Here is a 23,713-nt window from a genome sequence, read left to right as displayed (position 1 = left end):
TGTATGGGTTGAAATTTTTTTGAGAGTATGAAAATATACATTTTTGCTTTCATGTACCTGAGAAGATTTATAATGCTGTATATACCCTTGCAAAAGGCAATTATTATTATTATTATTATTATTATTATTATTATTATTATTATTTTTTGAAAAAGTGGATAAACCAACCACATGCATTAAAAAGATGATCCCACGGAACCGGTTCCATAATAGTTATCATGGAACCGAGATGTGGCTCAAGTCAACCTCATCCGTTGGATCGCCTCGATTTAATAACTTCTAAAGTAAAGGGCATGGATCTTTTAAGATAATTATCAATATATCCCTAAATTATATAATAAAAAACAATAAAATTTATAAATACATGGTTAAGATTGAGTCACGGTTCCGTGGTAGTTACCATAGAACCGAGTCTACCGAATAAAAAAATTCTGCATTTAAATAGAAAAGAGAGATACAACAAAAGTCAGACCAAACAGTTAGAGATAATCCACAGAACACAAAAGCCCACTAGAAGTGGGCACAAAAACCCCCCAAGTCCAACAGCAGACTGGCCAGAACCCAAACAAAAAGCACTACCCCAACCCCTGAATAGAGTCCCCTCCACCGGTAGGATCAACATGCTGCCTCGAGAACATCAAGCTGCAACGAAGGGTCGAAGAGCGCTCACCAAAACTCGCCTGCTGGGAGGAAGAGGCTTCGCGGAGCTCATCGCAGCCTGCTGGTAATTATTTTTTAGTCCCTCTAAAACTAGGATTGTTTTTATAAATGTCCTTGTTGGAGGATGGAGTACATGTTAGTACATGTATAATAAGGTTATAGCTATTGTGGTGCCCTCAAATGGGTACAATTATTCCTTTTGATCCACTGAATTAAAAAAAATTGTATATATTAGCTGAATTTTCCTATGTAAGCTGAAATAATTACTTTAAAAACATGCTCCAAAAATTATTGAAAATTATGATATATTTCCAAAAAGTGGCCGGTTATTATTATTATTATTATTATTATTATTATTATTATTATTTAGCAATGACAAAAATTGTGGAGAGTTTTAAATGGAATCAAGAATAAGTGAGGATTTATTTTTAATTTACTGAAATTTGGAAAGCATATATAACAAAGTTTGCATCTTTCTAGGAACATCTGTAGATTCAAAATCTATGAATGTCTCCGGAAGTGGTTGGATAAACATTCAATAGTTCTCTTTCTAAACTCCAAACTCATATGTTCTTTCTTTATTATTTTTTGATCTAGATGCATATTTTTTATATAAAAATATTAACTATATTGTTAAGATATCAAAGCAAAAACAATATAAATAATTATAAATTCTTATAAGGGTTTATATATAAATGTCTCATAGGAATACCAAATTAAGGGCCTATCAAGAAATTTTGAACTTTCCAAGGAGTAAAAAAAAAGGTTAAGAGACCTGTTAAAAACACCACAGGTTTTAATAGGGGTGAGAAAAAAATCCGGATCCGATGATCCGATCCGATTTTTTTACCTGAATTTTTTGGGTACCTGATCCGAAAAAGAGGGTCGGGTACCCGGTCCGAATTTTTAAGGTGAAAACCGGATCGGATACGGGTCGGGAGAAATTAAAAACCGGGTATCCGAATCCGATCCGGTTTTTAATATATTCATTTATATATATATATATATATATATATATATATATAAAATTAGATATAGATATATAATTAGATATTATAAATTTTAATTTTATATGATTTAAAAAGTAAAAAAGAAAAAAAAAATCCAAATCCCTCATTTAAACCCTTTAGTTTAAATTTTCCAAATCCCTTATTTAAACCCTCTAAGATATTTTTTTTTCTTTTTTACTTTTTAGACCATATAAAATTTAAATTTATTATATATATATATATTAATAAATTTAAAATTTTACAAGGACGTAAGTAGAAAAAAAATAAATTAAAATCCCTTGTTTAAATACTTAAAGAGTTACTTATATAGTTACATTATTATATATATATACATATTAATAAATTTAAACTCTTATAGGGTTAAAAAGTAAAAAGAAAAAAATTTCAAATCTTTATGTCTAAGATCGGTGAAACTCTTTTATTATTTTTTTGAATTTTTTTGTAGGGGACAATAATGTAAGGTTTTCAATCCTCTTTATAAAGTTCATGAGTTTCTCATATTTGTTTTTTTTAATGAAAGTTGATATTGTTATATAAAAAAAAATCCATGGAGTAGATGAAACTTAATTTGGATCCGGATATCCGATATCCGATCCGGTTTAAACCGGGTACCCGATTTTTAGTATCCGGTTTAAATCGGGTCGGATACGGGTCAAGCTTTTGCCGATCCAAAAAAATCGGGTACCCGATCCGGTTTTTAAAACCGGATCGGGTACCCGGTTTTGCTCACCCCTAGGTTTTAAGATGATTTAATTATATTAATTAATATGTTGTGAAATTCATTTCTTAAAAAGAATAAATATATTCAAAATTTTTTAATCATATATATAGAAATAAATTTTAAAGAAAAAGAGAAACATAACATATGGATGCAATTCTGTTTAGCCACTCAAGCTAAAATTTATTATTTTCAGGAAAAAAATTAAAATAAATTTTCTATATATTTACTAATGAAATAAAAGGGATAAAATAATTTTTTTTTAAATTTGATTTTACCCAAAAAAACAAAAGGGGTCAAATCGTGCTTAAACCCATCTAAAGATAATTTCAACTTTTCAAGGGGCTCAAAGCAAAAATTTTACAAAATAAATAATAATAATTAAATAAAAAAACATCTCAGAGAAGCAATAGAGACGTTGTTATTTAATATCTCAGTGAATCAGTGAAAATAAATAGATATTAATTAATGTTTTATTGTTTTTAGATCTCAAAACGAAACGAAAACGGCCACAAAACGAGATCTCGTGAGAATTTTGTCCCGTTTTCTCGTTTTCCGTTTTCATTCTCCATCGAAGCAGAAGAAGAAGAAGAAGAAGAAGAGGCCATGGGGTGCTCCTTCTCCGGCCTCAACGCGATCTATGGAGCGGTGAACGGCGCCGGAGACGTCTGGATCCGTGACAACCGCTTCCGGATCGTCCGGCAGCTGGGTGAGGGCGGTGCTGCCTTCGTTTTCCTTGTCAAAGAGGTGCTCGCTGATCCATCGGCTGGTGGGCTTGCCAGGAAGAAGTCTATTAACCCTTCTCATCTCTCAGGTCTGCTTTTGGCTTTAATTGTTGGTTTGCTTTGACTTTGTGAGGTTTTTATCTGAAATTTGATGTGATTTGTGGCATTCTGAATCAAGGTGTGAAGTTCGTTTTTTGGTTCTTTGGATTGTGGTTTTTGGATAAAAATTGGAGTTTGAAATGTTTCTGTATGTAAATGTCATGATTTAAGGGTTTTTTTAGGTGTGAGGATGCTGAGGAGGTTGTGTTTATGTGTTTGTGATTGTATTGGAAAATTATGAGATGGAAAAAGTGTAGGAATTTAATTGATTGTGAATCAAATTGTAAGACAGTTCAGTGGAATGGAAATGTTGTTGAATGTGGGAAAGTTTAGAAAAGTTTACTGCTTGCATGACGTGCAATCCTTCCATGATAGTGAGGAAACTACATTTATCAACTTCTCTTTGCATATACGGCATGACAAATTAGTGAGAATCATAGTCATGTTGACCGAATAAATAAAGTAGATTTTCGTTTTTTGGCTTGAGGAAATGGAGTCACTGTATAACATTTTGTTTCCTTGATGAATGTTCTGCGCATGTAATGAGCATACTATAGAATCTAGCAAGACAAGGAAACTTCACTAGAGGTAGTTTTGGCTTTTCTGATAATATGTTTTTCTCTTTGGATCTATATGAGATGGGGCTTTGGATAAATTCTATAGTCATAATTTACTGGTTGTTTCATGTTTGTGACCTTGTTTGTGGAATATTTGAAGAATCATGCTTGTCTTCTGTGTTGCTTTAGATGATGGAATATATGCTATGAAGAAAGTTCTCATCCAAAATGAGGACCAGTTGGAGCTAGTGAAACAGGAGATCAGTGTTTCTTCTCTTTTTAGTCATCCTAATCTTCTTCCTCTTCTTGACCATGAGATCATCGCAGTTAAGGTAATTTATTTAGAAATTTGGGTATCTGATTTCATTCTACATGGTTCTTTCCTGTGAAATGTTCGGATTTTAGCTTAAATGGTCAGTGTGCTTGCTAACTAAAATTTTAATTTGGTATTTAACATGTCATCACTCTTTCTAACACTGGAAAGCTCGTCTTGATAATTAATACAAACATGATGGGGATGTTGTTGCTTATGCTAAGACTCACAAGGAATCATGTAGTTAACTTTTTTGTTACAAAACATTACACCATATGCTAGGATTTGCTACTTTGCTAAGGCTTTTTTATAAAGCCATCACCCACCATTAACTTCTATATTTCAAAAAGAATCTGCCTTGGCATGCTTTACCATGTAGTTTTCATGGGTTTGTGTTATTATTCATGTAGGGTGCGAAAGAAGGATCAAAGAGTAATGAAGCTTACTTGTTATTCCCAGTTCATTTAGATGGAACTCTACTTGATAATTGTAAGGCTATGCAAGCGAAAAAAGAGTTCTTTCCAACCATTACTGTTCTTGAAATATTTCGACAGGTATGCTATTTGAGAATAGATTATTTTTCTTTCTACCTTATTTCTTGTGGGATCGATCATGCTTTGCATTACATTCTAGGAGCTTTGGCATTAAGCTATCTGAAATTCAGATTTCTTTCATTATTAGGTTGATAATTAGAATGCTCAGTGTTCAGTCTGATTTGGTTGGTTTTAATGAGATATGCTATTTGAAAGTTTAATTAGAGCTTTGACAATAGCTAATATTTGGGTTGGGTTTATGAACTCTCATTAGCTCATTCCTAAGGTAGCATCTGATATTACTGAAGGCACTAACTTTTTGTAAATCACTAGATTGTTCATCCATGGACTGGAATCAATGTTTGCTGAATAAGTTTTGATGCTTGCCTTGATCTGATCTTATTTGTATGAACTGTGAACCATGTAGCATTTGTATAAAATTATAATTTACACTTCTAATGATCAATCTATACTGATTTTTTCAAACTGCAATATTTTCCATTGGAAGGGCGTTCGAAATTTCAAATTGACACAATTTCTCACAGCTTTGTTCAGGACTCCAGCATATGCACAACTTTGATCCACCATATGCTCATAATGATGTCAAACCTGGTAATGTCTTAATAACCCATAGAAAGGGGCAGCTGCCACTTGCTATTTTAATGGATTTTGGAAGTGCTCGACCTGCAAGGAGAACAATCAGCACTCACTCTGAGGCACTTCAGTTGCAGGTATCTATTGGTTCTTCCTTTCTGTTAGCACATGCTTTCTATACTAACTGGAACGCGTATTCAACAGTACTGCACTATCCAACAATATGCTACCTTTTTCTGGTTATCCTTTGTTTTTCCTCCAGAGGTGTCAGGATCTCTTTTTATCTCTTTTTATTTTAATCTTTTATAACTGCCCAAAGGCATGAAGCCTTAAATGCATGTTTTTCTCTCTTCCCTAAGGATGTGCTTCATATGCTTTTCTTCTGGCAACTTTTATTTCCCTTGTTCTTTTGCTTAAACTCATGCACTTTAGTCAGCCTGTTACCAATTGCTGCTGTAGACAAAATGTAAGGCAATGTTCTCTAATACAATAAATATTATTACTATATCGTAATTATTTATTAGATTTTTTATGTTTTCTTTTCATAGGAATGGGCAGCTGAACACTGTTCTGCACCATTTCGAGCTCCTGAATTGTGGGATTGTCCAAGCAATGCAAGTATTGATGAGAGGACAGATATTTGGTCTCTGGGATGTACCCTGTTTGCCATTATGTGAGCATACTTTAATCTCTTCATTTTACACTGCTTTTACAACGAATTTTTTATATTTTTTTAAATTGATAAAGTATCATATATATACATATATACATATATATTAATTCTAGTTTCATGGCCATGAGGATTTTCAAATGTGTTTGCAAATAATGGTTTTAATGATAAACTCTACCTGCGAGACTGTCATCTATGAAATAATCACTACAAGAATGGATCACAGCTAATCCGAGAAGTTCTCAAATGTATTTGAGCCAATATTTATTCATGCATGGGACATCATTTTGCATGTTCACCGATTAAATTCTGCTGCAAATTTATGCACAAGTTTGCTCATGGTATTTGCAATGGACACATAGAAGTCAGCAAGTGTCAAGTCAGATTGTTTTGCTTGTTAGAGCTCAAGCCTTAAAATCTTTGTTTGATACTTCCCTTTTGACCTTCATATGAAAAGTAAATGGTTTTATTGTTAAACTGATTTATTTTCTGTGTGGATCACTGTCATATGAAGTTAGAATGCGTGGTGTTGGATCTCAACTTAGTTAAATTGTGCCTATTCTACCATGATCGATCATTGTCCTAAGCATGAACACAATTTCGATTATTAGAGTAACCAAAGTATTTGATAACCTCTTTATATTTTGTCATTAAATGACAGTATCATACATGAATTATATATAAACTGTTTTCTTGAATCCTTACAGGTACGGTGCATCGCCCTTTGAGTATGCACTTGTTGAATCAGAAGGAAATCTAAAGGAGACAGTTATGAATGCACAGATAAAATGGCTTCCGGTGCCTGACCCAGCGTATCCGGAAGCCCTGAATCAGTTTGTGGTCTGGATGCTGCAGCCTCAGCCGGCCGTTCGCCCTCATATCAATGATATAGTCATTCATGTCGACAAGCTTATATCAAAGTGCGTAAATTAAGCTATAAAAGTCCAACACCTGCAGAAATTCAATCAATGTTGCAGCAGATCTAGTGGTTTTTATTTTTGTTGTTCTCATCAAGCATTTCTTGTTCTTTTATAGTTTTATATATGTCGATTAATGTCAGTTGTATTCTTTATGTTATAACTTATATAAGTGTAAGAGTTATGGAAAAGGAGGATAATTATTACCAAGGAAAAATCAAATTTATTTTTATCAGCATATTATGAGCAAAATGAGATTTCTTGGAAGTTTTGTGACAATTCATGGTGTTCTCATGAAGCCTGCCCTTTTATACGTACATATATACATATATATATACATACATACATACATACATATATATATATATATATATATATATATATATATATATATATATATATATATATATATAAAAGAAAGCATTTGGGAAGAAAGGTTTGGAATGTTTATGTTTGTTTTTTTGTGAAAAAAATAATACTAGGAGCACTGTAAAGGTTAAAAAAATGGTCAATTTGTTTTTTTAAAGGACCATTTATTAATTTAAGAGCAATTTTAATTATTATACAATTTCATTCATTAACTCATTAAACTTATACGGGAATCACAATCATTTCATTTATTTTTTAACTATTTATATTATATATTTTATTAATATATATATATATATATATTAATAAAATCTTTAAATATTATTTAATAAAATAAATAAAATAGTATATTTTTAAAAATTATATTTCAAAATAAATATTTAAAATAATAAAAAAATCTTATTTAAAAGATGGAGCCCTATTACATATGAATTATAAAAAAATAATTTAAAATGGAAAGGGAATCTATTAATTAAATGGTTGGTGACCACCGATTTAAAATGGAAAGAAACTCAAATTAAATAGTTGGTGGCCACTAATACTCAGTGGACATGAATGTTTAAGCGCAATCTTTAGTAGCGCACTCAGTGCCTTCTCTAATAAAAGAGAGTTGGGTTGAATGTTCAATAAACCCTAAACTCTCTCCCATCGAAGATGCTCTAATATTTGTTTTTGGGTTAAAAATCACTTTGAATAGCTTTGGGAAAGCACTTGATTAATAATATTTGGATTAAAATATTATTGTTAAAAATATGTATCTCAAATGATTCTCTGAGTTTTGTCTTGTTTCTGGTTCAATGTAATACTCTATTTTAAATTTGAGTGGTTTGATTTAATTAAAATAAGATGAATTTAATTTTATGAGAAGTCTCTTGATGGATGTGCTCGCAAATATATTTAGATTGAGAGATATTTTTCAATTTATTTTAACAATTTTTACAACTTATCAAGTGATAATTTATGCTAAATCACCCAAAATTGACCCATTTAATTCCCAATTTAAATATTTATATGATAAGTATTGCTATATTTACGTAATAAATTTCTGAATAGCTTTCCAAAATTTAGTTGATGCTAAATTGATATCTTTATCATTTTTTCTCTCTTTAGCTCTACATTTTATAAAACACTATAAAAATCTTTAAACCAAAAACTCAAAAACCTTAAGCCTATAAATCCCTAAATCGTAGGCTGTAAACACTATAAAAGCACTATATCTAAAACCTTTAAATCCTCAGCCCTATAAATCCTAAACCCTAGACCATTAATTTAAACTCTAAATCTTAAATTCTAAACTATAAATTCCTAAATCTTTAAACCTAAACTTTGAAGTTTAAACCCTTATGTTATACATTTAGATGGAAGGAGACCAAGAGAAAAATGATATATATATATATATATATATATATATATATATATATATATATATATAAAGATTCATCTGAAAAGTATAACATCATTTAAGCAAAATCATTAAATCTTTATGAAGTTTAAACCCTTAGTTAAAACATTTAGAAGAGACCAAGAGATATATATATATATATATATATATATATATATATATATATATATATATATATATATATATATGCCAGTATTCATCTCAGTATTCACATCATTTAACAAAATTATTTGAAAAGGTATAACGTAAACATATCATTAATGTTATGAAAGATTCATGTATATATATGTGTATGTGGATGACTATTATCAAAGAAACCAAATCAAATCAAATAACAACTGTTCACATGTAGCAACACCATGTAGTCTTCACATCCCATGTATTGGTTTTTCCTTTCTATTTCTTAGTCTATTTAAACCAGCAGAATGAATCACTTTGAATAAAAAGGTGATGAAGTGAAGTGTTAGTAGCAGTTGAAAAAGAAAATTTTAAGAGGAAAAATCTAAAGTAAAACAGTGATAAAATTGTCAATGATATCTTGTTTTATTGGCATTAGTCTTGTTTTAAGATGTTCATCTCATCGAGGAAGCATATTCAAATATTAGCTCATGCATATGAAAGGGACATGCGTTGTACAACTCAACTCCTCTTCGTGTGTCTATTTCTAACATATACCTTATCCAAATTTGTATATAAAAAACATTTCTTCTCCTAATTATATCCCTCTGTATTTTTCGTTCTATTCATTTATTTTACTTATTCACACACATTTTGAGCTATTAGTTTTCTGCAATCATCAATTATTAGTTTTTCAACAATTAAAAATTATATAATATCCAAGGGATTTGAAAAGTGAAAGACACAAACAGGCATTTTGGGAGAAAATTTCAAAATTAGTTGCATAAAGTAAATATTTACTAGTATATCTTCATAAAAAAACCAATATTTACCTCTATATGCATATAAACATTATTTATTTATTTATTTATTTATTTTTAAAATTGAAAATCAACATAGATTATATTAAAAAGAAAGCTGTCTTTCATCATAAGAAAGCAAATACATTCAATTGAACAAATAAATATGTAAACATGGACCTCAATAAGAAGCAAAATTTAAGACAAATTTGCAAACAATGACAAATAATGATTTTTCATAATAAGTAAATTTTCACTAATTCTCTTGAACAGTATGTTTCTGAAATTAATATACAAAATCAAACCAATGATGAGCATCTCAATGAAAAGTGGTCATTAATTGAGACTTACATAAATGGAGGGAAAATGAGGTCCCAACTAGTTGTGCACCTAGCTGAGGTTAATCTGCTAAAAATTAACTATCAAAACTACAGAATCTCATGAAGTTTTTCTAAGCATCCAATGCAACAAATCGAGATCGCTAAAGCGATCACAATATAATCGAGAATGTTGAAGAACCTGCCGCAATGGGAATTCACGTCTAACCATGTTGAAGTAATTGATTTGATTCAATTCTCAATCTTCATGTTCTTCTTCATCTTCGGAATCTATATAATAGAAAACATAAGTTATTTCATATGAGACTTTTGTTGGCTTGGAGCAAAAACTAAGAGTAATTTTTGTTTTGAAAAAGATAGGACATACCGGAACGAACATCATCCCCGACATGTCCTCGGGATTGGATTTGCTTCACAAGCATCCGGAAGATTAAAACCCACCAATAGATGTGAAGAACAAGTAATGAGATCAAAAGGGAATTGAAAATGTAATAATAAATCGGTCCTTCCACCTTGTGCTTCTCCTTGTCTAAAGTCAAGACCACTTCATAGCTGAAAGACAAAGATGTTCAATATGATCAAATACATGCCACTGGATTATACGTGTTTTAAATGAAAGTTCAGATCAAGCATCTTGTTCACAACTTATAAATGATTCAGGATGGTCCAACCATCTCATAATCCACGTTTTTAAATCCACCAATCCATTCCCAAAACACAAGTATTGGGCACTGGGTTAAAAAATATGCATGCACCTTTTTCAACAAGGTAAAAATAGCAAAATATCGTCTAAAATAGGAGCAATGATCCCTAACCACAGAAGGAAAACAATCGGAATAAATGTGCCATGCAGAACGATCACCTTATGAACTAAATATTCCATAGATAGCTGAGCATCTGTTAATAGCAGTTTGTAAAAAGAAACTAGTAAAACAACATCAAAAGATAAGGAATAAGAAAAGCAACTTTGATTTACCTGGTACTTCGAATGACCCAAAATGGGAAGCATATGAGGCGGAATAGCACCCATGAAGTAACAAAAAGTAGAAACATAACAACAGCCAGTGGCTCACAGCCAGTGTACTTGGACATCTTTCCTGCCTCTAGAAATACATCAGAAGCATCATGAAGGGCTAAAACAATCGAGCCAACACGTGCAAATCTGTTTAATAAGGATGATGAAATTTGTTAGAGCATCAAAAACAATTATAACAGCAGTAATTGCAGTGATATCAAAGAAATGTGAACAATTGACCAGAATAAATATACATGAGAACATGACAAAACCCAGGTAGTGATTTTTAATTCAAGCAATCTACAAGAGCAGTGGAATCCCATTTGCAAGCCAAAGAGGAAATTTTGACTGTTGCAAATATGACAAGAAGACTTTGACTTCTAGAATTCCTTTCCATTCTCGGGTAGGGAGATTGATATCTTATTTGACCAGTTCAAAAATGGCAACCAATTCATTTGAACATGCATTCAAAGCATGATTTTGCATCTCATAGAATAAAAAACCAAAATAGGTTCCTCCGGTATCACATATAATTAGAATGAAGACCTAGAAACTTGTGTTATAATATCATCTTTTGAATTTAGACAATTATCTCTCCACTGTGTCCAAGAACAGTATTATCTCCTTGTAAACTTTGAATTATGCATATTTCAAGGACAATTTATATAAGAATTGGTTTAGTGGTTGTCATAGATGAAGATCAACTTGAACCATTGAGAAACTGAAACAGCAAGACAAATACTAAGGCAGAAAATTACATCATTTATGAGGGAATCACAGACCATAAATCATACCTCCAAGCTTCATTTTCATGTATATTGCATGACATATATAGCCACTCAAATACAGAAGTAAGATACCATTCGGTTTTACTTATATCATAGATGATAGTATAAGTAAACAATATCCGCTGAGATGAATAGATTCGACAGTATTGCTTCATGTAATTCAGAAATAAACAACCTGTTCTAAGATTTTATCTCTAAATATGCACCTCTCTCAACATTGGTTGTGGAGCGCCTAGTCAATGTTCTTATATTGTGAAACCCATTAGCCTCAATTTATCATCATGGGTCCTAGTCAACGCACAATTTAACATTCTATTCTAAGCTTTTTCCTCTAAACATGGACACCTCTTAACCTAGGTGGTGGAGGGCCTAGACAATATTCTTAGGTTGTGTAACCTAACAGCATCAATTTAATCAACACGGCATTAACTTATTAATTATTATCAAATTAGTCCTAGTCAATGCAGAAATTAACATTCTGTTTTCTGTTTCTAAGATTTTACCTCTAATGGGCAAATCTCACAACCTTGGTTGTGCACAATGTGCAGGGCCTGGTCAATGTTCTTTTATTATGGAACCCAAAGGCATCAATTTGTTCTTATTACTACAGAAGTTCATGTCAGTAAATATGATGCAAAATCAAAATCAAGCCTCTCCAGGATAGCCAAAGCTTGGACCATAATGTGAAAGAGGGGCTTGATTTTCTTAGAAAATCACATTCAAAATGAGATGAATATTATAATGGAAACAAACTAGGATTCACACACCTGCATTCAAACATAATTTGCTTGAGTACAAGATTAAAGTAGAATTTAAAGAGACAAGCTACTTGAAAGACAGTATTAATAACAAATAACTGAAAAATAAATAAATAATGGAAATCATTAAACCTAACAAAAAACCATTTCAGTCAGAGACAAACCTGAAAATATAAGACAACATTATAAGAATGGCAGTTGCAACATGATGGGACATTGAAACACCCCAATCTGCACGTTTTGTTTCCCAAAATATCAAAGCAAATATGGAGTAGGTGTAAAATCCAGCAGCAAACATGTAAACGCCCTTAAGCTTCAATCTGGAGGTTAGAGAATACTAAATCAACACGTGCCATATAGACTTGACTTAGAATAACTTATTAGAAAATAATGCATGATTTTTTTGAAAATAGCTTACTTATATTTTTGGTCAGGCCAAACTTGATCTCCAGGTCCCACCCAAAAGTAACGGGTATTTTTGAACCATGGCTCATCATACGTAACATACAGGGAAAGAAACTCAGCAGAAAGAAAATAGACACACTTCCAGGCTGATTCCTTGAATTTATTGATCTTTTTTCTCCGTTCTTTTGTTTCAAGATCAAGCTTTTCATGCCCCTTCCCAATAACAAGTCGCCGTGCCGCTTTCTGCATAAACCATACATATGGACTTCAGAATAAATCATGCTCAGAGGTTTGATGTACAAAAATAAGGTTTTAAATCTCAAATTTGTTTCAAATTCAGATAGATTTGAGTTGCTAAAATAGGACCTGGAAGTGAAGGATCAAAAAAGTAAAATAATTAGGCAAAGCTTTTGATGTTTGAATACAAAGAGAATGTCATAGTTTCTCTTATATAAGATCTAACATATTTTTATCAGATTCAAACATATTTTTACAAATTAATTCTGTTGCCAAAAGCCCTGCATGTCATGATGAACACATTCAGTAAGGGAATATTGAACATAGATTCTATGTAGAGAATAGATAATCCAACATTTTGACCGGAACATCATTTAATAACATGTTACACTAATAGCTTTTAGATGTATCTTCAAAACAAAGTCAAACACCAATGACACCAAACAGAAAATATAGCACTTTTCCATGACATTTCTCAAGCTTTCAGAGGTTGGGTATTATTCATCATAATAATTCTCAAGACATGATCTTATACAAAGAATGAAACTTGTCAAGAAAGAATGTTGAAAAGCTGTAACAAAAAGTATCTAGGAAATACTTCAAGATGACAGCAGAAAAGTTCTGACCATATTTTTCTAAAATTTCTGCCTCAACTGCAATATGTTCAACTAAGTGTCACTATGCAAAGTGTCAATGGCGCCATGAAAGAAACCATCATGCAACTACGACTAATACAACAGAATAGATCTTCCACTCTTGCGTATTTAAGTTGACATTTATCATCTGGTCCATCCAAATCAAGATGGGGACCAGTTGATAATAAACAGATATTTGAAGAGGAGGAACTCCATGTTAAAAATAAATAAATAAATAAAAATAGAACCAAGCTGAAAACCCTTCAAAATTCGAGCATTTCCATCCTTACAGAAAAACTACTCATTTTTCATGACTATACAAACTCTAAATCACATTAACAGAACCCACCAATTCTGCAAAACACGTTACATTACAAGCATTATAAGATCTACACAATCATGAGCCCACGACACCATCCAAATAAATTTTCAGTACACAATACCAGAGATACCAAAATTGGTCAACTTTATTGAACCACTGCTCCCCTAAAAAACCATGCAATTTCTAACAGAACACAATGCTATACTCTCATGGAACATGTAGCAAAAACCAGCATCCAGAGACCAAAACCAGATCTGATCATCTATAGCAACAACAACAACAATAAATAAAATAGCTGAACTTGAACAATATGAAGCATATATAACTGTAAAGATCATCAAATAGAAAAACTAAGAATAATAAAAAAAAAAATTCTAATAATAGCAAACTCCAACACTCAAACTCTTCTACAAACTTTCAATTATGATCTACCACATGAAATCCTCCAAGCCATCCAAACAATTCATTAATCCGCAAGATCTAGAAAACCTAAAGACCAAATTTTCCCTAAAAAAAAAGGCAACAAGATCAACCAGAGGGAAAACACACGCCTGTCCCAAAAATCATTCATAAAACTCACCAAACAACCTAGAAGAAAAACACGAAAAAATTCCAACTTTCAACCAAAACTCAACCTAAAAAGAGGAATACAACCAAACGAGGGATCCAGAACATCAAGAAGACGAACCTCAAAGACGAATTTATCAAGAAGAAATCGAACAGTGGGGAAGAAGGCGACCAAGAACGGAAGAGCAGCAAAGTCCTCATAAACAGGATATGATTCCGCCTCCCAATCCACAAGTCGCAGCACATCTGCGGAACCCATGGATTGAAATCGAAAACTAGAGAAGCTCGTTAGGATTCGATGGAAAAAATTGGGGGAAAACTGGAAACGAAATCGAAATCACAAGCGAAAGCTGCGAAATCAATTTGCGAGAAGAGAGACATTATAATCACAAACTGATGCCATTTTATTTAATTATTTAATTATTTATTTATAATTTTAAAAAAAGAAAATTTACTTTTATAAAACTCACACGACACGTCCAAGCAAGAAAAGTCTAAACTATTAACGTTATTTATTTATTTAATTTTATTTTTTGTTATGGGAAAATTATATATTTGGGCTTGGAAATGAATTTATTCTCAAAATTGCCACTGGTATTTTTAATTTTTGCATATATTTATGAGTTATTATGGGTTTATATACAAGGTCCCTTGAGTTATATGTTGTAATTTTTTTTATATTTTAGTTGATTGGATTATGTGTTCAATAGCTACTTAGACTATCATTTAAAGTTAAGAAAATGTGATAGGCTTCTTAAATTAAAACATGTGTTATGCCATTGGGGGAAAATTAGTAATAGTATTATTTGTGGGCCTTAAGTTGGGAGAAATTAAAACAACCATTAGCCAAGATAATAAGAGTTACAGGCATCAAGTTTTAGATAAATTCAATAATTTTTTGATTTATTATATTTTACTGAGTTGTTTGCTTTTTAGAATGTATTTATTGGCATGACAATTGTAATATACTAAAAAGAGTGATACCATAGAAAACCTAACAAAGGGTAGCCCCTTTTAATCATTTGGATCAAAAGAAAAGGAGGACTAGGCATACAAGCTTTACACTCCATTTTAATAGAGTAGCATGCTATTTGTTTATACTCATTAATTTGTGAAGGGTTCAATGCCAACTTTGATGGGATCATATACCTTCTATTAGGAAACCCAAGTGGAGGCTCGTTTTGTTATGATTGCTCATATGAATCTCTTGTCTCCAACTATGGGCTAGGGCTTTATCTAAGAAAAGAACCCCGTAGGGTAGAAAGGGGGCTTCCATAAAGTTTGACGGATGGAAAAACCAATTTATTGGTTATAATTAGGCTATACTTAGAGTAAAGGATATCTTATTCGGAATTTAAATAATTAATCATTATGTTTTTTATTTTCAGAAATATGCCTAGTGGCAGACATTATAATAATGAAATAAATTGGTGTGAAATTATTGGTTGAGTCCTATGTTCATGTATATCATGTACAAAATGGATGGACAAAAGAAGTATATAATAAAATAGGATGTTGATTATATGCAAGTGGAATCTCTTTACACTCAAATAGAATAGGATGTAGCAAAAGACGTGGCGACACCTAGCCCACCTTATGGTCCCACGATGTAGTCTAATTGAACACGAATGAGTAGATTATTACGAACATTTCTTGTTTTGACAATCATCTGTGTATAAACCCTTTGTTCTTATATCCCAACCAAGTGAGAGTAATAGTAATTGTCAAACTCACTAAACTTAATTATGCAAATAACCATAATAGAGTAAGATTACTAAACTACCCTTTCGTGTCCCACATAATTAGTTTGATTGAGTTAGGGATTGTGTGATTAAATTAGAAATTGTCATAACTAGGAGAACATTATTTTGAGATAAGACCTATAACCATCGGATTGCATGAAAAAACAAACATTAAAAAAAAAAAATCTAAATAACGGGTTATTAATTAATTAATTAATTAACAGGAAAAAGTGGGTGGGTCCTGAAAAATGAAAATAGATCGATAGGACCGAGGGTGCGGAGAAAACAAAGAAGGTGAAAAGCAAACCTCGCCCTTCACAATACTTCTTCGCTTTGAGCTTTCCGCCCGAAGCCATTTGCTTTCCCTCTTCCTCTCTATAAACAAGCACCAATTCTCTGTCTTTTCCTTTGCATTTCTCATCTCCCTTTTCTTCCCCTACTATGGCGGCTGCTATGCACACGGCAACATTGTCTTTCTTCTCCTCCTCCTCTGCTTACAAGACCACCAACGTTTCTGATAGGCTTCGGCTCGGATTGGCTCCGCTGCCCGTATCTCTTGCAGGTTGGTCCTTGACCTCCTCTTCTTCTTCGAGATTAGCCCTACCTAAGGGTAAACTAAGTCTAACGACTCTAGTAACAAACTAGATGCTACAACCACATTGTGATCATGATACCTCAAGTTTAAGGTCCACTCATATGATTATAACCAACAATAGCTCGAAGGTCAGTTTAATGAATAAATATTGTTTTGATAATTTTATTAAAAAAAACTAAGGTGGTGTTTGTTTTGATGTATTTAGAGTTACATGTAACTCCAAATACAGTAGTGGTTGTAATCCCTTCTTTGTTTCAAGGTTTTTAGTTTTCAGTTTGACCAATCAAATTCTTTGATTATATGAGAATGCAGGATTTGGTTTTACACCCAAATTGGTTGTAAAACCAAATTCATGATTTTAAAAGCCACTCATGTATCCCTCATGGTTGCACAAGGGAGGGCAACCCCATCCCAGATCCATACCTCTCTTCTCTCAACCCCTGCCTCCACTTCACCTGATGATTGCAGCGAATCGACACATTCTCTATTGGAATGCAATCAAAGCCCTAGTTCTCTAGTGCTACTCGCTTCTTCTTGATCTACACTATTCTTCTTCCTCACATCCCCCTGCATCATCGGTGAGTGTATGAATCTATGTCGTTTCAATCTAAATGCAATTGGAAGCCCTAATTGTCCACCACCACTTCTCTCCAGTTTAATCTTAGCATCTCTCATAGATCTATCTATACCTTTTTCTCTTTATTCTTCCTCGTTTTTTTCTTCTTGTTTTTTTTTTCTTAGTTCCTTTTCCTTCCTTTTTTTTCCCCACTTTTTAGTGGAAACATAACCTAATTGATGGAATCATAAACTAATCAATTACGTATCTGTAGGAACGGAAAGTAGGAATGTCAATGGGTTCCGACTCCCAACAAGGAACCTGATTCCCCACCCCATCGGGGATGAGGATAGGAACGAGGAATATTTTCTGAGGTCGGGGCCAACAAATAATTCCTGTCCCTCCCTTGTCCCGAAATATTAAATATTTAATTTAAATATTAAATATTATATTTATATTATAAATATCTAAATAGAAATTGAACAAAAGCCTATATATTTATTTAATCAACAAATTATTAATATTTAAATGAGTATTAATATAAAAATTAAATAAAATCCTAAACTTATATTAACTATATTACATTTTTGTTAAAATTTTTCTAAATTTTGCAGATAATTTATTAAAGCACTAAATAAAGAGTTGGAGATTAAAATTTAGATGGTGAGTCTCATGGATTAAAAAATTCTCTATTTATTATTTTTTTTAAAAGTCAAAACTTATTTATATTAAAAAATGTATACGGTTGAAAATAATATATTTGATATATTAATATTAAGCAATAGAATAGATCACGGTGACCCTTCATGATTCCATTATACACCATTATTTTGAGATAAGACCTATGATCATGGCAAAAAAATACACATTAAAAAAAAAAAAAAAATCTAAATAGTGGGTTATTAATTAATTAATTAACGTAGAGGACAAAGTCGATGGGTCTGAAAATTGAAAATAAATTGATGGAACCGATGGTGCGGATACTGCGGAGAAAACAAAGTGAACCTCGCGTTCACAAATCTTCTTCCCTTCGAGTTTTCCCCCTCTTCCTCTTCTATAAACAAGCGCCAATTCCTTTGCATTTTTCTCATCTCCCTTTTCTTCCCCTGCTATGGCGGCTGCTATGCACACGGCGACACTGCCTGTCTTCTCCTCCTTCTCTGCTTACAAGACCAATGTTTCTGATAGGATTCGGCTTGGATTGGCTCCGCTGCCCGCATCTCTTGCAGGTGGTCCTTGACTTCTTCTTCTTCTTCTTCTTCTTCTTCTTTGATCTGTCGTTTTTTCTTTTTTCTTTTTGTTCGAATTTATTTGATTTTTTGATCATTGGATGTTTTTTTAGAGAGAAATTTCTTCTTCTTCTTCTTCTTTGATCTGTTTTTTGTTCGAATTTATTTGATTTTTGGATCATTGGATGCTTTTTTAGAGAGAAATTTGATGGGAAATTGTTGTTTATTTTATTCTTGAAGTTTAGTTCCTTTTTTATTTTGTTGAGATTGGTGATTTTTTGTTGGATCTATGAAAAAAAATTTAATTTTTTTTTTTAATTTTTACCTCTGTTGTTAGGGCGGAAAGGAAGCATTTTGGTAATCAGATCTGAAGCTGGGTTTGCTTGTGGTTCTAATGCAAGGGCTCGATCTTCCAAATTGATCACCAATGCAGTCGCGGTAAAATATGGCAATCTTTTCCTCTGTAGATACATGCTTATGTGCTTCATAATCCACTTGAAGCATTCTTTTTGTTTTTGGTTTCATGGGCATGTGGTTCTCTATCTGAAGATTGTTTTGAATTTAATTTAATTTATTTTTTATTTTTTAACAGACTAAGCCTGATGCGTCTGCAAGTTCAACAGGATCAAAACCTGGGTAAGTTTATCATATGAACTCCAAGTGGTTATTAATTTTGTATGCCTACTGGTTAATCATGCATAGTCATGTGAATTAATATGTTGAGGATATAGCTTGATATGAAGACACGGCATTAGCTAATGGTGCAATTAGTAATCATTTTTATAATTACTTTTTGAACTCTTTTTAATGGTTCACAGAGTGAAACTCATGTCTTTATTATTTACTTTGTGATACATGTTTTCAAATAATAAGAAGCAAAAACTTTTTTAATTTTCTTTTCTCTTTGTGTGTGTGTGTGGGCTCTTCATGATTTTCTTTCTTATCCTGATTTATTTTTTGTGTATAATGCTACTTTACCCCAGCTTCACATCATCTTTCTTTACCCATTTCTCGACTCCTATTTTCTTTACATCAATTTCCCTTTCATTTTTGAATGTGTACCTCAAAAATTCTGATTTGACAAAAAGATTTGAATTTTTAGAACATTGAAAAATGCATTCTTTGTTTTTGGGTAATAGCCTTTTGTTTGGAAACTAAGAACTTGAATTTTTTTGGCAAAAATACTTTTGATATGAAGACACGGCATTAGCTAATGGTGCAATTAGTAATCATTTTTATAATTACTTTTTTTGAACTCTTTTTTTAATGGTTCACAGAGTGAAACTCATGTCTTTATTATGTACTTTGTGATACATGTTTTCAAATAATAAGAAGCAAAAACTTTCTTAATTTTCTTTTCTCTTTGTGTGTGTGTGTGTGGGCTCTTCATGATTTTCTTTCTTATCCTGATTTATTTTTTGTGTATAATGCTACTTTACCCCATCTTCACATCATCTTTCTTTACCCATTTCTCGACTCCTACTTTCTTTACATCAATTTCCCTTTCATTTTGAATGTGTACCTCAAAATTCTGATTTGACAAAAGATTTGAATTTTTAGAACAATGAAAAAAATGCATTCTTTGTTTTGGGTAATAGCCTTTGTTTGGAAACTACTTGAATTTTTGGCAAAATACTTTGATATGAAGACACGGCATTAGCTAATGGTGCAATTAGTAATCATTTTTATAATTACTTTTTGAACTCCTTTTAATGGTTCACAGAGTGAAACTCATGTCTTTATTATGTACTTTGTGATACATGTTTTCAAATAATAAGAAGCAAAAACTTTCTTAATTTTCTTTTCTCTTTGTGTGTGTGTGTGGGCTCTTCATGATTTTCTTTCTTATCCTGATTTATTTTTTGTGTATAATGCTACTTTACCCCATCTTCACATCATCTTTCTTTACCCATTTCTCGACTCCTACTTTCTTTACATCAATTTCCCTTTCATTTTGAATGTGTACCTCAAAATTCTGATTTGACAAAAAGATTTGAATTTTTAGAACAATGAAAAAAATGCATTCTTTGTTTTGGGTAATAGCCTTTGTTTGGAAACTTAAAAAAAAAAGAACTTGAATTTTTGGCAAAATACTTTTTGTGATGATCAGGGATTAAAATATTCATTGTTCTAAGCCTTAATGAACTGAAAGAATAAAATATGGTCAGATTTTAGTGTTATGTTGAGAGGTTTAGAAAATAGGAATAAAATAAAACTGATTCGAAATAATGAAGTAAATGAAGAAATTTTAAGATCCCTGACATCGTCAGCATTTTTGTTTAAAATTCCAAATAAAACCTAGAGGAATGTTGATGGAGTGGTAAGAGATAACAGGGAAAAGATTTTTATCAATTGACACTTGACAGAGAACATAGACATGTTGAGTAGCTGTATTTCACTTAATAATGTGCAAGGAAATTTATCTTTCTAAAAGTGAATGAAGTAGTGGGGTGCTGTTTTAGATTATTTTTTGGCATATGATTTGGCTGTTTTTAACATTATTCCATGAATTCTCATGCCAAAGTATTACAAGTGCACCTGTTGAAGGTGTGGTTAGTTATAGGTCATTTTACAAGGCCAAGAAAAGCAATAGGAGAAAACAAAATATATCTAATGCTGAAGATGAATTTTCTAATCGAGCGGCTCTTTTCGAGTTCACAGCCACCATCACCACCACCACGACCATTCTGGTTGAAGAAACCCCTGCATCCATATAGAAGGAAACTTAGTTTTGCCTTCTCAATTAGGTGTTTGACAGGCAATCTGTTCATCATGAAAGAACCAGAGGATCTATGATTTTAAGGAATTTCAGGTTTTGAGAGGTCACCAAACCAGGATAATAATTTAGTTTCTGTTTAGTTAATTAATAAATGTACATTCATGACCTCTCAAATATTAGAAGTCGAATTTATCAATAAGAATGGTCTTAACTGGTTATGATTACAGATTTTGCAAATGTTTAATCATTTGTTATTATGTATAAATTTCAGTCATGAGCTGCTGTTATTATGTATAGAAGGAAACTTAGTTTTGCCTTCTCAATTAGGTGTTTGACAGGCTATCTGTTCATCATGAAAGAACCAGAGGATCTATGATTTTAAGGAATTTCAGGTTTTGAGAGGTCACCAAACCAGGATAATAATTTAGTTTCTGTTTAGTTAATTAATAAATGTACATTCATGACCTCTCAAATATTAGAAGTCGAATTTATCATTTTTTTTTCTTTTTTAAGAATGGTCTTAACTGGTTATGATTACAGATTTTGCAAATGTTTAATCATTTTGTTATTATGTATAAATTTCAGTCATGAGCTGCTGTTATTTGAAGCTTTACGAGAGGGATTGGATGAAGAGATGGCCCGAGATCCCCGGGTATGCGTTATGGGTGAAGATGTGGGTCACTATGGTGGTTCCTACAAGGTGACCAAGGGCCTTGCAACCAAATATGGAGACCTGAGGGTTCTTGACACTCCCATCGCGGAGAACTCCTTCACTGGCATGGGCATTGGAGCAGCAATGACTGGCTTGAGGCCAGTGATTGAAGGCATGAACATGGGCTTCCTCCTACTTGCTTTCAACCAAATATCAAACAATTGCGGTATGCTGCACTACACCTCTGGTGGTCAATTCACCATTCCTGTTGTGATTCGAGGGCCAGGGGGTGTTGGTCGTCAACTTGGAGCTGAACACTCACAGCGGCTGGAATCATACTTCCAGTCAATTCCTGGCCTGCAGATGGTTGCCTGCTCAACGGCTTACAATGCCAAGGGACTTATGAAAGCTGCTATTCGAAGTGAGAACCCCGTTGTGCTCTTCGAGCATGTTTTGCTATATAATCTGAAGGAGAGGATCCCTGATGAGGAGTATATTTGCTGTTTGGAGGAGGCAGAGATGGTGCGACCTGGCGAACATGTGACAATCCTCACATATTCACGAATGAGGTACCATGTGATGCAGGCTGCTAAAACCCTGGTCAACAAAGGATATGACCCGGAGGTTATTGACATCCGTTCCCTCAAGCCATTTGATCTTTACACCATTGGCAAATCCATAAAGAAGACACATCGTGTGCTGATTGTTGAGGAGTGCATGCGCACAGGTGGTATTGGGGCGAGTTTACAAGCAGCAATCATTAAGGAGTTCTGGGACTATCTTGATGCGCCCATTGTATGTTTGTCATCACAGGATGTGCCCACGCCGTATGCTGGAACTCTGGAGGAATGGACTGTGGTACAACCAGCTCAAATCGTGAAGGCAGTGGAAGATCTCTGCAAGTGAAGTTTCAGTGCATGGTTTAAAATGAAATCATTGTTCACTGTTGGTTTTAGAATCTTGTTTTGTTTTCGTTGTTGTTGTTGTTGTTGTTGTTGTTGTTGTGGTTCTCCTGATTAGTTTGCTCTCTGCTGATGTTTATTGTCAAGAATTGATAATTATTCACTTTTGTTGAACATTCACTTGAATAATGTTTTGTATTCTGCAATGATTTTGGCAGTTCACAGGCTCTTCTTTTTTTTTCTGTGTGAAGCAACCAATTTGATATTTTCTGGAAGCTTGTTTGTCATATCCTGATGCTCATTACGTTTATAGAATTGAGTTCTGATTCAAGTGGACCTGCTCAAAATGATTTGTTAAAGATACAAGAAAACAGTGTTGCAAGTTTTAGCAAAAGACCAAGGAATTGCTATTTTATGTAGAAGCCCATCCTTGTTTTACAGCTGAGTGTTTGTGTTGGATCTATTATTCTGTTTTATCTGTTTCTCTTGAAAATGTCTTCAATGTTTTTTTATTGTGATTTTTCCTAGCAGTTTTTTTCTTTGATAAAATATATATTTTACAAAGAATTTGATAAAAAAATATAGTTTTCATGAGAAGCTTCAAATAGATATACAACTCTTTCCTATATCTTCAATTACGGTCTACACTAGATCTATTCCAAGAGTACCCTAAAAAAAACCCCAGTTTCGTCCGTCACCTGAGCTGCTATTTCGGGTTTAAAAGATGTGAAAATGCATCTCTCTCAATAAGACTACAATACAAACTCTG

The 23,713-nt window shown here is 32.6% G+C and overlaps 3 protein-coding genes across 3 annotated transcripts; 2 read left to right on the top strand and 1 right to left on the bottom strand.

Moving 5' to 3' along the window:
- The first annotated feature begins 2,867 nt into the window (after positions 1 to 2,867).
- Positions 2,868 to 7,034, top strand: LOC120269505 (probable serine/threonine-protein kinase DDB_G0291350). Its single transcript, XM_039276838.1, has 6 exons — positions 2,868 to 3,202; positions 3,959 to 4,101; positions 4,493 to 4,636; positions 5,161 to 5,346; positions 5,758 to 5,882; positions 6,587 to 7,034. The coding sequence occupies exons 1-6, from the start codon at positions 2,995 to 2,997 to the stop codon at positions 6,810 to 6,812; spliced, it is 1,032 nt and encodes a 343-aa protein (XP_039132772.1). The 5' UTR covers positions 2,868 to 2,994; the 3' UTR covers positions 6,813 to 7,034.
- A 2,673-nt stretch (positions 7,035 to 9,707) lies between these two features.
- On the bottom strand, positions 9,708 to 14,936 carry LOC120269460 (ASC1-like protein). The gene is made up of 6 exons (XM_039276792.1): positions 14,671 to 14,936; positions 12,802 to 13,031; positions 12,548 to 12,703; positions 10,799 to 10,984; positions 10,190 to 10,374; positions 9,708 to 10,092 (listed from the first exon to the last, which is right to left on the bottom strand). Exons 1-6 carry the CDS (start codon positions 14,806 to 14,808, stop codon positions 10,061 to 10,063), a joined length of 927 nt encoding a protein of 308 aa, XP_039132726.1. The 5' UTR covers positions 14,809 to 14,936; the 3' UTR covers positions 9,708 to 10,060.
- A 3,479-nt stretch (positions 14,937 to 18,415) lies between these two features.
- LOC120269140 (pyruvate dehydrogenase E1 component subunit beta-like) lies at positions 18,416 to 23,181 on the top strand. Its single transcript, XM_039276458.1, has 4 exons — positions 18,416 to 18,671; positions 19,009 to 19,109; positions 19,264 to 19,307; positions 21,976 to 23,181. Exons 1-4 carry the CDS (start codon positions 18,554 to 18,556, stop codon positions 22,946 to 22,948), a joined length of 1,236 nt encoding a protein of 411 aa, XP_039132392.1. The 5' UTR covers positions 18,416 to 18,553; the 3' UTR covers positions 22,949 to 23,181.
- Positions 23,182 to 23,713: the final 532 nt, after the last annotated feature.

Source organism: Dioscorea cayenensis, chromosome 9 (assembly GCF_009730915.1).
Source record: "Dioscorea cayenensis subsp. rotundata cultivar TDr96_F1 chromosome 9, TDr96_F1_v2_PseudoChromosome.rev07_lg8_w22 25.fasta, whole genome shotgun sequence".
Lineage (NCBI taxonomy): Eukaryota > Viridiplantae > Streptophyta > Magnoliopsida > Dioscoreales > Dioscoreaceae > Dioscorea > Dioscorea cayenensis.
The sequence above is the reverse complement of the archived record's forward strand: the minus strand, read 5'-3'. Positions and strand labels throughout refer to the sequence as shown.

Bases quoted from the DNA above. Each gene is read 5' to 3' on its own strand.
- LOC120269460 (XM_039276792.1), bottom strand. From the start codon at position 14,808: ATGGGTTCCGCAGATGTGCTGCGACTTGTGGATTGGGAGGCGGAATCA. The intron at 13,032-14,670 runs GTTCGTCTTCTT...TGGTTTATGCAG, and splicing joins TTGATAAATTCGTCTTTGAG to AAAGCGGCACGGCGACTTGT. The intron at 10,985-12,547 runs GTTTGTCTCTGA...CTTATTAAACAG, and splicing joins ATGTTGTCTTATATTTTCAG to ATTTGCACGTGTTGGCTCGA.
- LOC120269505 (XM_039276838.1), top strand. From the start codon at position 2,995: ATGGGGTGCTCCTTCTCCGGCCTCAACGCGATCTATGGAGCGGTGAAC. The intron at 3,203-3,958 runs GTCTGCTTTTGG...GTGTTGCTTTAG, and splicing joins TAACCCTTCTCATCTCTCAG to ATGATGGAATATATGCTATG. The intron at 4,637-5,160 runs GTATGCTATTTG...AATTTCTCACAG, and splicing joins TTCTTGAAATATTTCGACAG to CTTTGTTCAGGACTCCAGCA.
- LOC120269140 (XM_039276458.1), top strand. From the start codon at position 18,554: ATGGCGGCTGCTATGCACACGGCGACACTGCCTGTCTTCTCCTCCTTC. The intron at 18,672-19,008 runs GTGGTCCTTGAC...CTCTGTTGTTAG, and splicing joins GCTGCCCGCATCTCTTGCAG to GGCGGAAAGGAAGCATTTTG. The intron at 19,308-21,975 runs GTAAGTTTATCA...TATAAATTTCAG, and splicing joins TCAACAGGATCAAAACCTGG to TCATGAGCTGCTGTTATTTG.